Raw genomic sequence first — 13,759 nt, 5'->3', positions numbered from 1 at the left:
ATGGACTGCTTTCCTACATTAAGTCATTGCAGACTTCCTGTTTTTAGATTACTAAGTATTTTGTATGGCTTGGTAGGGAACATGTTATAAAATATGCTCTTTCTAATGCTTGATTCGTTTTCTCCTAGAAGCTGATGGACAGGTTTGATTTTGGGGAAGAGCCTGACCTCAGTGAAGAGCCTAAAAAGGAAACTCCCACTTCCCAACTGTAAGATCAGGTTACATTCCTTTTAAATTGGATTAATTTAATCATTTTTCCTATTAAACATTACAATAGTTCTACATTCACTGTGAAAAGTAGACCAGCTGTCTGGTCCCTCAGTATATGTAAACTACTATACTGGAGCAGTGGTAACAGAGAACAATTTACATGAATTTGAATGATAGACATGTATATGTTTTAAATGTTTAATACAACATCTCTACCATTGCATGAGAACCCTTCAGCTGGATGCCTACCATTTTAAAACAGAGAGAGTGAGAGTTTGGTCTGAAGATAGCGCTCTACTTAGATACAAAATTCTGCAAATTTTATTTGTCAAAATAATGCAATATAATCACACCAGTTTCAGTCATTTTGGTAAGTTATTTAAACTACAATACTGAAAAAAGTCACTAACTATTCAGCATCTTCTAAACACATGAAAGTTAAATTGCAAATACTTGGTAACTAATACTCTGCATTTCAGTTATAATCCTGGATTTTCATTTAAATTACATTATAGAACACCAACAGGGAAAAAAAAAAAAGGTAGAATGTCATTTTAAATTACTCAGACTTTCACACATGAAAGTCATACAGTTTTGCTAATCATTATCTGGACATAGCTGGGTTCTTTGGGAAGTGCTTGGTTCTGATTGTCCTGACATTTTATTGACTGCTTGGTAAATGTTTTATTTGCCCTCAAAAGTCTTTTTTTTTTTTAATGGATAAGTAAAAATCTAACCCCATTGTGCCACTTTGGCACAGGGAAAAAGTGAGAAAGCGCATAGATCTTCCTAGCTGATTCCCTTACTGTCATTCATTAGGCTTTACTTCACTCTGACAATGTAGGGGCCTTAAAACTTTTACAGGTTTTTATGCTTCTGGGGGAATTGACTGAGAATGGGAACAGTTAACTAACAATAGAATAATTAACAATGTTACTATGCAGACAGGTTGCTACATTTCTGCCTCAGAGAATGAGATCAATTAACCATCAAAAGGACCATTAACAAAATGTGGTGGTTTTTTAAAAAAAAAAAGCTATTTTTTTTAATTTAACAACAATTTTCAGTAACATGATACTACTATTAAGTATATTTTCAATTCTCAAGAAGTTTCTACTAGGCAGAGAGGCTGCTACACTTCTGCCTCAGGGACAGAGCCTTCCTCCAGCATAACAAAAAGACCTACTCTCCTACACGCCTCTGGAGCAGCAGTATTAAGAAAGAGGGACAGAGTCCCTCTTGCTTGTTGGCCAGTCCCGCCCCCTATGGTGATCAAAGTTTCTCCTGCAGGCACGCACACCGAGCCCCCCCTCCCCACGCATTGCGTCTCTGAAGCTGCTCCAGGCATGCTGAACAGACGCATGGCCTGGGCTGCCGGGAAAGAGACATCTCCACCCCCCACACCCCCAGATTTCTTTTGTATTTTTCTGCGTTTGGGGGGAGGAGGGGGGAAATAAAAATATGCAGTCCATATGAATTCTGCACCCCCACATGGGCAGAGAATTCTGTCAGGAGTAATTTAGAGTAACAATCTTATATTTCGCTCTGAGGGATAACAATTGTAACTTAAGGAGTGTGTGTTACTAAGTTGTTCATTTGTTTGAAAATGTATGTAGCTAGCTACTTTTTAAAACACACAATTTTGTTTATTAGGTTACTTAGTCTAAAGAGAAAAACTTCAATGTTAACGGTTTTTCAATTATTTTATTTTAGGCCTCTAGTATCAGAGTCTGTGAACAACTCACTTTTTCATCAGCTAGCTGAACAACTGCAACAACAAAATTTAGAACATCTCCGACAGCAGCTCCTGGAGCAACAGCAGCCTCAAAAGGTAACTACTCCATCTTGTGGTTATCATAGTAATTGATTCTAGTGTTCTTCCACATTGGTAAAAATACGTACTGTGCTTCAGGACAGGAAACTGTCTCTTCTTCCTAATACTCTTACTCATAATAATGAAACTCACTGGCTAATTACCTGGGCTAGGCTTGCAAAGTGAAGACTTGGAGCAAGTGAAGGCAAAAAGCATAAACCAATGTGAGCTATACATTTTGTATTTATTAAATTAGGAGAGAATAGCCATCAGCTGACCTGGAGACACACTTCACTTTTGGTTATCCTTTCCACTTCTTAACTAAGAATTTTTTTTTTAAAATGATTTCGCTTTTTTCATGGAGGGCTGGAAAGGTGGCATACTGCCCTGGCTTGAAAGAAAAAAAGGGATAGTTAAGTTCACTTCATTTACTATCTGTATCACATTTAGTCATGCACAAATCAAGAACATTCCCAGTTCAGAGAAGGACCTAAACTTTGAGTGGATGGGCTGCTCTCTGATTAGGAAGAGAATAGAGTAGGTTGCATGCTGTTGCAGCAGGTGGAAGGGGCCTCTTTCAACTCCTTCCCAAGATCATTCTGGGTCCTAGCAACTGAATGATTTTGATCTCAGCCTGTGTGCGCAACTCAGCAGGCACCATCTGTTGCCCCACTGAGAACTCATGCTCTGGATAGCTCACTCTCATTTTCTAGCTGATGCTGTACATTGACTCTCTCTGTACAGTGGAGTAAAGCTCTGATTCCCTTCTCCCCAAAGCAATGAAAGCTTGCACTATTTAGCAGATACTACTACAGAGGCATATCCCTATAAAGGAGTAATGAAGTTTTTGGTAGCTGTTGATGTACATTATCTAGAAGTAATGATTAAAATTCCAGAATAAATGTATTGAATAGATTAGGTACCTTCCAGTGAAAGGTGTTGCTCTTGAATGAGTGAAATTGGGGGAGTTTTAAGAATGAATTATTTTTTTGGGACTGTGAATTTAGCATTTCTAATTCATTCAAGAGTAGGGTGACATATCTCACCACAGGGGTTTACCACCTGACTCCCCCATTTCCCATGTAATCCTGTGTGTGCTTCCAGCAGGTGCCTCTCATCTGATCAGCATGGGAGAGGGAGTTGCATCTAGTCCTGATTGTAGCTGAGAGGCTAAGGCTTCAGCTGGAACACACAGGAGTTACTCCCAGCATACAGCACGCTATAAAGAGGACCTTTGGTTTTGTGTCCAGGCCCTGGTCACAGAGACTAAGTGAGAAAGAAAGCAAGAATAAAATGCAAAGATTGGCGGGGGGAGTAGGAGGGCAAAAAAACATACAGAAGGAGCAAGACATAAAGTAGAAATTGGAAGCAGGGAGCACAGGACAATTGTGTTTTTCTTGATATTGTTTTCCTTAAAACCAAAATGTTGGGTTCAGGAAAAATAATGCTGGTGTTGAGAGGCAAATACATGAAGCAGGAAGGTAATGGGACAATGACATGCTTCAGGAAAACAGGAAGGTAATCTAGAAGAATCTGGGTACTGTTCAACATTCTGCCACTTGATGTCACTAAATAGTGTAAGGTACAGAGTTTTTAAGCAGAGTGGAAGTATAATGAGAAACTGTTTATATGTTTAAACATCTGTATGTTTAAAAGAATGCTTGAACACTAGAATTCAGTATCCTTTACTTCTGTTTTATCTCTTTGGATATTTAAGACCCACACATCTTTCTAAAGGATACATTTGGCTAGCAGTCTAGAAATTGTCTTCTGATAATTGACGTGACATTTTAAAATAGTCATTGCAAGAATCCTAAATTAAAACCTGGAAAATGTGGATTCTAAGTTTGTTTTATTTGGAGCTCTCCTTTTGTCAATTTTTAGTTTAGTTTTCATTCATTTTATGAATAGCCAGTACCGTTAGTACTGGCAGACTTACATCATGGTACCCTGGCAGTTTTTTGGATGCAGTGCATTACTATTATTAATTATAATGATGGTAATAAAATAATAGCTTCTTCCAGTCTCTCAAGAAGAGAAGTAATATTCTATTGCACGTGTCTGCGAAAAAATTATTATAAAGACAGTTTTTTAGAAAATTTTCTTTCTCTGAATTGAATCTAAAACTATAAAAGTCCTATTTTTTTCTTCACGTAGAAAGCCATCTGCCTTCTTCAATAAAATTCCCATAATCTCACTTCTGATGTAGTTAAATTGGAGAGCTGTTTCCTTTGTTTTTCTAAAATGTGTTAATTCGGTTAAAGGATGTTGTGGGAGAGAATTTTTTTCCCAAATAAAATAGACATTTCAAATAGGAAGGTGGTTATCCAAACCCTCCAGCTTGTACATCCTATATACACATTGTTTATTGTAAATATTCACTTTAACAAGCCTAAGTTCTAAAGCTAAAATGCAGTAAGTGTTGTTAATTTTTTGTTAATAATTAACAATTTTATAGTTTACATTCTAAAATTAGTGTGATTTGTGACATTTTTCAGATGTAGTTGCAGTGATAGATTTCTTTCTTGTAACTAATATCCTGACATAAAATACTGCACAGTTTCATGATTTGTTTTGTCTTGTTTTATCTTAAATCTCATACTGGTCCAAAAGGTTGGAATTAAGTGAAGATTTTTAAATTAAATTTAAATTTGTATTGCATTTACATCACAACAAAATTAATCATGAAAATGTGTGGTTCTCGATGGAAATGATTACAATAAGTTATCAATGACTTATGTACCAACAATATTTATATATTTAAAAATGATATGACTATTTTGATATATGCTTCTTAGTATTGTACAAAATTACTATAGTCCTTCAAGGTATATATTTGTTTTCTTGTTGGAGTTTTACTTCTAATTAACCAGAATTGTGAAAAAATAGTCATCCTCGATGAACGTTATCTGACTCATTGACTCGATAATGGTATTTTGGGTGGGAACTGAAAACGCATTGGCTCTGTTAAAACTCTCTTTATTTGTGTACTGGAGTACAGTGTGGAATGGAGGGAAATCAAGTTCAACTCAAAGTTCTCTTAACAGGTTATTACTGCATATTAACTTGATCTGCACTTATAGAAACGAAGTGGTAAAAAAAATCCCAGACACTTGCAAATAAACTCTTTTCAAAAATATTCTAACAGTCATGTCTGTATGTCCTGTGTTGTATCGCACAGTGATATAACATACAATTTGGCTTCTGACTTTATAAAATGTAATATTCATGTCCTGTGCAGGCAAGCCCTGAGGAAAATCAAGAGGGAAATTTTGGATCAGAGCACTCTGCATCACCATCACAAGGGAGTAGCCAACAGCAGTTTTTAGAAGTGGAAACAAACCTAGATGATTCAATGGATATTCAACAGCAGGTGAAATTTACCATTTCTGATTAAATTACTGAGATTTGAAGGGAAAAATTAAACTTCAGAAATTATTGTATCTCTTTGTATGCCAATGTTTGTTTTGTATATTTTTGCTTATATTTCTCATGGCTTCTATACTTAGGACATGGATATAGATGAAGGACAAGATGTAGTTGAGGAAGAGATCTTTGAACAAGAAGAAAAGAAATCAGCTGTTCGTTCAAGATCAAGAACACACTCAAGATCTCGTTCAAGGTTTCATAATAAACTTATTACTCAAGTATAAGCAACTTTATTTTATTCTAAAATACAGATACAGTGTTATATTATTTGTCGTATCTATGTCATCATTCTGAATTTTTTTGGCTTCCAGCATGGTTATATGTTGCATTGGAATCGAACAAATAGTTTTCATTTAAGCATAGGATTAAGTTGTATAGTAACTTAAGACTCTTTTTGATATGGCCATTTATTTTGTTTAGATTTGGATTGCTTAAATTTTCAAGTACCTTCCCAGGTAATTCAAATAAGTAGCTAAAAAGACTGTTGACTTTGGGATGGACCTTTCCTCAGTAATGCTTATTTTTCTGCTGTAAACTTTGCAGTTCTTTTTTCTTGAGGTCAGACTAATGCCCTTTTTCTCCTCCACTCTAATGGTAGTGCATTTATTTTCTCTATACAGTAGTAAAATAAAATGTGACTGTTTCTAAACATTTAAACAAACACTAAGAAAAGTCCATACTACCATATAGAATTGTGATTTTTAGTAGGGCTGTCAAGCAATAAAAAAAATTAATTCTGATTAATCGCGCTGTTAAACAATAATAGAATACCATTTATATAAATATTTTTGGATGTTTTCCACATTTTCCAATATATTGATTTCAGTTACAACACAGAATACAAAGTGTACAGTGCTCACTTTATATGTATTTTTTATTATAAATATTTGCACTGTAAAAATGAGAGTATTTTTCAATTTACTTAATACAAGTACTGTAGTGTAATTTTTTTATCATGAAAGTTGAACTTACAAATGTAGAGTTATGTACAAAAGTAACTGTTTTATTTTTGAATGCAATGTAAAATTTTAGAGCTTACAAGTCCATTCAGTCCTACTTCTTGTTCGGCCAATCACTCAGACAAACAAGTTTGTTTACATTTGCAGGAAATAATGCTGCCCGCTTCTTGTTTACAGTGTCATCTGAAAGTGAGAACAGGTGTTCGCATGGTACTGTTGTAGCCGCCATTGCAAAATATTTGCGAGCCAGATACGCTAAATATTCATATGTCCCTTCATGCTTCAGCCACCATTCCAGAGGACATGTGTCCATGCTGATGATGGGTTCTGCTCGATAATGATCCAAAGCAGTGCAGATCAACGCATGTTCATTTTCATCATATGAGTCGCATGTCACAAGCAGAAGGTTGATTTTCTTTTTTGGTCGTTCAGGATCTGTAGTTTCCACATCGGAGTGTTGCTCTGTTAAGATGTCTGAAAGCATGCTTCACACCCTGTCTCTCTCAGATTTTGGAAGGCACTTCAGATTCTTAAATCTTGGGTTGAGTGATGTAGCTATCCCTAGAAATATGATATTGGAACCTTCTTTGTGTTTTGTCAGATCTGCAGCGAAAGTCTTCTTAAATCAAACAATATATGCTGTGTCATAATCCGAGACTACCATAACACAAAATATATGGCAGAATGCAGGCAAAACTATGGAGCAGGAGACGTACAATTCTCCCCCAAGGAGTTCAGTCACAAATTTAGTTAACACATCTTTTTTTAACAAGCATCATAATCATGTCCTCTTGAATGGTGGCCAAAGCATGAAGGGGCATACAAATGTTTAGCATACCTGGCATGTAAATACCTTGCAATGCTGGCTACAAAAGTGCCATGTGAACATCTGTTCTCACTTTCAGGTGACATTGCACAAGAGAAGCGGGCAAAATTATCTCCCGTAAATGTAAGCAAACTTGTTTCTCTTAGCGATTGGCTGCACAAGAAGTAGGACTGAGTGGAGTTGTAGGCTCTAAAGTTTTACATTATTTGTTTTTAAGTGCAGTTATGTAACAAAAAAAAAATCTACATTTGTATGTTGCACTTTCATGATAAAGAGATTGCACTACGGTACTTGTATGAAGTGAATTGAAAAATACTGTATCTTTTATCATTTTTACAGTGCAAATATTTGTAATCAAAAGTACCGTATATACTCGTTCATAACCGAATTATTTTAGTAAAAAAGGGAAGCATCAGAGAAGAGGGTCAGCTTATAGAGAGGGAGAGGTGGGACACAGCCCCTCCCCACCAACAGAGGGCAAGGAGAGGCAGCACATCCAGCAGAGCTTAGAAGGGAAGAGGTGGGGCCGGAGTCTCTCCTCTTCTGGCCACACTGCTCTCCCCCCAGCCTCCGAAGCAGCTGCCACTCCAGGGCTGGCAGGCTGCAGCCGTGCCAATTGGCCCGCTGGAGCAGCTCCAGCCGGGCCAGAGACATCCTCCCCTGGCCCGCCCCAAGGTGGGAAGAGATGGTATGGTGAGAGTGTGGGGGTCCCGGGCTAGGGGTGGGGCGGGGAGGGGTTATGTGGGGAGGTCCCAGGTTAGGGGTGGGGTCATATGTGTGGGGGGTTGTCACAGGGGTTACTCCCTTGACCCCCAGCTACTTCTCCCCTTCCCCCTCCCCAAAAATTTCCCACCAGTTGCTGTACTGGCCCATCAGGGTAAGCCGCTGGCAGGCCGGGGCATTTTGTTTACTTAGGTTTACCTCTGTGCCTGTGGACACTCAAGTTAAACAAACTGTCTCGGCCCACCAGCAGCTTATCCATAGTTTGCCGACCCCTGAATTATAGGGTCAGCTTATGAATGGGTCATAAAAATTTGCCATTTTTACTCCATCTTGGAGGGTTGTCTTATAAACGAACCAGTTTATGATCGAGTATATACGGTAATATAAAGTGAGTGCTGTACATTTTGTATTCTGTTTTGCAATTGAAATCAATATATTTGAAAATGTAGAAAAACATCCAAAATATTTAATAAATTTCTATTGTTTAACAGTGCGATTAAAACTGCGATTTAATCACGAGTAATTTTTTAAATCGCGATTATTTTTTTTGAGTTAATTACATGAATTAACTGCAATTAATCGACAGCCCTAATTTTTAGTAAAACAAAAATAAAAACGGAGTACATCTTTCCCCTGACACCTGTTCAAGGTATTAAAAATAAATGTTTTGTAGGTCACCAAGAAAACGGAGGTCTAGGTCACGGTCTGGTTCCCGAAAACGTAAACACAGAAAACGTTCACGCTCAAGATCAAGAGAAAGGAAGCGAAAGTCATCTCGGTCATACTCCAGTGAAAGAAGAGCTAGGGAAAGGGAAAAAGAACGCCAGAAAAAGGGATTGCCTCCTATCCGGTCTAAAACACTAAGTGGTAGGTAACACTTATTTTATGTTTTAATATCTTAATATTCAAGAGAGAGGGGGAAAAGTAGCCATTTACATTTCTCTCATAAGGAAACAACATTTATATTAAGTACCATTATGACTAATTTTAGTCAAGTAACTGAAATCTCAAAAGTTAGATTGTTAATAAATAATTTTATAATCATAAATATAAATCAATCATTTCATCGTGAAGAAAGAAGAAAGTGGGATTTTGTTCCTTCAAAGATTTTACCCTTGTAAAAATTATGAGCAGTGTTACCTGCTCCATAGACAAAACTATAATGTATTTTCTGTTTAATGTTGAATTTTGCATTTCTTCTAAAATATACAGTCAGATTGACTTGAAAATTGATATATCAGTTCAGGGGACAGGGTAGAATTTATGATGCAGATTTGAGGTCATTTGATCAATGGGTTCCTGACAATTGTTCCCCCTTCCATTCTATTCTCAAATTATCTATCTCTAAAATATCAGCATACTTTTTTGTTGTATATAGGGACTAAATTGGGGTGTGTTGGGCTGGATCCACAAGATCCAGCCTGACATTAGGGTGTCCCTGCTAAATTTGTGTGTACAGCACCAAAAGCAGTATCCAAATCCCAGTTAGTTCAAAGTTGTTCATCTTTAGTTCTGGTTCTTTGGAGTGCTATTCGAGGCAGCTGTAATCCCTTCAGGGAACACTAATGTCCTGAAGATGGAGGAAGAAACGGAGGAGGGGAGAAAGAACCTCCCTCACAAAATATCCTTTAGCCAGGAAGAATGTGTACTGGGCTGTGTGCCAGAAGCCATGAATTCAAGTGTCTTTGTCCACTGATAGTCTGGATCACTTTACAACCATTGTTGTTAGGTTTGAGCATATTCTGCTGCTGCATAATTTACAACAGCTTTCTAGTAATTGGAGGTGTGTACCCCAGAGTCTCAGCTTTCTTTTTCATAAATGGTCTCTAGATCCTAAGGTTTGCAGAGATGATCTTGAAAACATTGGTTTAGTGTAAGCCAATGCAGCATCACCCATCTCAGCCTTCAGACAGTTTGAAACATACCCCTAAGAGGTGTAAACTGCTTTTATCCATTTCAGTTAGAGCCCTCTGGAATTACGTTTTCCCAGGATGTTTTGGAATTCAGCATGCAGACGCCTTACAGTTTGTTTTTGTCTTCCTGACCTATGTGTACGTGTCTCTTGTTTTTTGGCTTTCTCCACAAAGAGGCATTAATTAGATTTATAGTGTACATTTCCTGCACTGTTGAGCTAGGCAGCAGGGAACTAGAGCTGGCGTTCAGCTTTCAGTGAGCAAAGCTTTAGCAGGAGCCAGAAGTGTAGGCTGGTGAGCTGAGTAGCCTGGAGTTCAGTGCAGCAATTGGGGCCTGGGGAGGTGAGTTGCCGACAAAAGAACTGGAACTGGGCAGGTTATTGGAAAGACGTGGGAGGCCTTGAACTTTCTCAGGTGGGGAAAAAGTGCAAGGAACCTGAGCTATCATGGGGATTCGGGAATGGTGGGAGGAGTGGAGCTCTGCCAGTGGTAGGAGATCTCTTCTTTGCTTACTGGGGAGATAAGATGGACAGGAACCAAAGGACACCTGGAGCTATGGAAAAATTGGCTGAGAAGGCACAGGCCAAGTCTCTTCTTTTGGTAAACATCAGGAGGAAAGATGCTCTTGTGATTAAGAACTGAGGGATTGTCTACATCTGTAACTTCCATTGACCTGGCTATGTTGCTCAGGAGTGTGAAAAATTCACATAATTAAGTCAATCTAAGCCCCAGTCTAGATAGCACTAGGCTGATGGAAGAAATCAACCTAGCTAGTGCCTCTGAGAGGTAGATTTACTACAGCGATGGAAAAAACCCTTTTGTCGCTGTAGTAAGTATATACACTACAGCAGCACAGCTGCAACTGTGCCAATGTAGTGTTTCTAATGTAGACTTGCCCTCAGGAGACAAAGGGTTTTTTGGGGTATAGGAGGGGGTAGAGAGAATGCACCCATTTTAGGACTTCAGTGTGCTAAGATATTAAACTATACTTCCTATACAAAGAATAGAAAATACTGTTAAATTCTATTGCCAGGTTAAAGTACCACAGCACAGTAAGCACTAAATGTTTGTAAATTAACACTATTGTAATTCATCAGTGATCAAAGTAAAGTAAAATTTCAGTCCCTAATTCACTCTGTTTAAGGATGAGAAGTTCTTGTAAAAAAAAAAATAAAAAGAATCCATTTTTCAAATTATAGAATAGTCACACTCTCTTCAGGCTGATTTCCCCTGGGTTTCTTGTCTTCCATCTGAGAATGTTATTTTCTTTAAACCACACCTTAGGCAGGCAAACGTTTTGGCCTGAGGGCCACATCTGGTTTCCAAAATTGTATGGAGGGCTGGTTAGGAGAGGCTGTGCCTCCCCAAACAGCCAGACCTTCCCTATCTGATTCCACACACCCCCCTCCCCGCGTCTCACCCCTGACGCCCAGGACCCCTGCCCCCCCACCCTCCCTGTCCACCCCGCAACCCTGCCTCTGACTGCCCCATCCAACCCTCTCATTCCTGACTACCTCCCCCGGACCTCTGCCCCCATCCAACCCCCCCCTTTCCCTGACCCCCCTTGGAACCCCTGCCTGATCCCCGCCACTCCATTTACTCCCGCGACTGCTCTCCAGGTACCCCTGCCCCCATTCAACCTCCCTGTTCCCCGCCCTCTGACCACCACCCTGAACTCCCCTGGCCTTTGTCCAACCCCACCCTCTTACCACGCTGCCTGGAGCACCGGTGGGTGGCGGCACTACAGCCATGCTGCCCAGAGCACCAGGACAGGCAGCCATGCCGCCCGCTGGAGCCAGCCACGCCACCACGCAGCACAAAACACTGAGTCAAGCCGCGGCTCTGCAGCTGCACTGCTGCCCAGAGCATTGCGCCGGTGGCACAGTGAGCTGAGGCTGCGGGGGAGGGGACAACAACGGGAGCTCAGGGACCGGGCAGGACGGTCCCACAGGCCGATGTGGCCTGCAGGCTGTAGTTTGTGCACCTCTGTCTTAGAAGTTTGAAGTTTGATTGTTGGCAAATAATTTTTTATAGTCTTCAGTTTAGTACCTGTGACTTGTTATGCCATTAATGCTCAGTGAGGGCAAGCAGTCTTGCCTACTTAGCAGAAAATATATATTTTTAAAGTGATGAAGGTATTCATCAAAGCATTATCCAAATATAACATTCACAAGAAGGTTAATATCAAAATGGATATCAGACATGAGTTAGCTTTCAGGTGAATGACTTTTTATATGAAAAATCTTTCTTTGCAGTTTTACATTCAGAAGAGGAAGGAAACTGACCCAGTGATCACTTCTTTAAATACCAGTTCCAATAATGCTCCTTAACTTTCATTTTTTCGTGTATTCATCTGTTCTATAAATTGTTCTGTAAATCTTCAGATTTATATGTGAGATTGCATGCTCAGTAGAAATATTGCTTGTTAAAAATACTTGTTTCTTTGATGATCTACAGTGTGCTTTCATTTCCCTGCCTCTTATGAAGTGCTTGTTTTGAGTTAGAAAGATCAAGAACCTTTTACCAAGGCTAGTTTATCTGAATGGAATGTTGTGTTTTTTATTTGTTAGAACAATGGGCAAGGAGTCAAGACTTCTTGATTCTGTTCTCAGCTTCATCACTAATTCATTTTGTGAATTTGGGCACATCACTTAATCTATGTGGATAAGTTTACTTAACCTCTGTTACCTGGGTAAAATATTTTTAATTCCTGCCTCAGATTGGTGGTTTAGACTTAATTACTGGATGCAGAATCCAATGTCATGCAAAGTATTGTCATTTTTAATTTATGTAATGTCTCTCTTGACAGTGTGCAGTACTACTCTTTGGGTTGGTCAAGTAGACAAGAAGGCCACACAGCAAGATTTAACTAATTTGTTCGAAGAATTTGGACAAATAGAATCTATTAACGTAAGTGGGCACAGTGTCCTAAATTTTAAAACTGTTTGCATATTACTAATTTAGGAAAGGGTATGCTGTCTGGTACATTTGCCAAATCCACAATAATATGTACATAATATGTAGGAAAACATGACCGATGTGATGCATGTTGCATTTAAGAAAATATAAGATGTGTGAACTGAATTAATTGTCTTCTAGAAAAAGAAGTTTTCTTGTAGTTTATTATTATATGCTAGATTTTTAAAAAATGAGTGCCTCTGGTTAGATTCCTGAGTCCTATTTAACCATCTAAATATAGAGTTAGGAACTTACCTTTAGGGATTCATTTTTACAAACCTTGGCCATAATCCTTACCTGTTTGTTTCTATTGTATTACAGTTGGCATTTGAGCCACTAAGGAAAAGGCACCCTACGTAGTCAAATGGGTTTGCTGCTTCCCTCAGATTATTCATGGGAATTATTGTTTTGACTGTTACACTGAAATACGCTATAAGAGAGGAATTGGTTAAAAAAAAAATTAAATCACAAATATTAGTTACAATACACACATTATAGTGCAATATTAGGAAAAATTAATGACGAGCGCACCTGGACTGCTACTCCAGTAACTGCTTCAAACTATAACAATTTCAGTTGCCTGTCAGACACATGCTATTTCTTATTGTAACAAAATAATTTATCTCATAAAAAATAAACTGGTCCATTTTGTCACTCACTTTAAAATGTAGTTCTTTTTTGAGTTGTTTACAGAGATTCCACTCTTGATGCATACTCCCCAGGCCCATGAGATTGAATTATTTGAATAGAAGTGTGCATTGGTACTGTGCCTGCGTCCAACTCCAGGTGAATGGGCAACTGCTTGTTTGTCACCAAGAGTGGAGTCTATGGATAAGCACTCAGAGAAGAAAGGATGCTTGCTTACCCCACAGTAACTGTTCACACAGATTCCACAGTTAATGTAGGGTGTATATAATCATTTTTTTGT

At 38.7% G+C, this 13,759-nt stretch overlaps 1 protein-coding gene across 6 annotated transcripts in view; it reads left to right on the top strand.

Annotated features, from left to right (window-relative positions):
• The window catches only part of SCAF8 (SR-related CTD associated factor 8), a 156,685-nt gene that overhangs the window by 72,221 nt on the left and 70,705 nt on the right, over positions 1-13,759 (top strand). For 5 of the 6 annotated variants that reach the window (XR_005595412.1, XM_039528211.1, XM_039528213.1 and 2 more), the window contains 6 exons: positions 129-208; positions 1,924-2,041; positions 5,265-5,396; positions 5,533-5,645; positions 8,634-8,827; positions 12,683-12,783. Coding sequence is in view for 5 of the 6 variants with exons in the window: in XM_039528211.1 (XP_039384145.1) it covers positions 129-208; positions 1,924-2,041; positions 5,265-5,396; positions 5,533-5,645; positions 8,634-8,827; positions 12,683-12,783 (738 nt within the window). In the remaining variant the exon portion in view is untranslated. The remainder of the gene's footprint in view (positions 1-128; positions 209-1,923; positions 2,042-5,264; positions 5,397-5,532; positions 5,646-8,633; positions 8,828-12,682; positions 12,784-13,759) is intronic. The other variant, XM_039528212.1, reaches the window with a different exon arrangement.

Source organism: Mauremys reevesii, linkage group 3 (genome assembly GCF_016161935.1).
Source record: "Mauremys reevesii isolate NIE-2019 linkage group 3, ASM1616193v1, whole genome shotgun sequence".
NCBI classification, from domain to species: Eukaryota; Metazoa; Chordata; order Testudines; family Geoemydidae; genus Mauremys; species Mauremys reevesii.
This window is presented reverse-complemented; position numbering and strand designations above follow the sequence as displayed.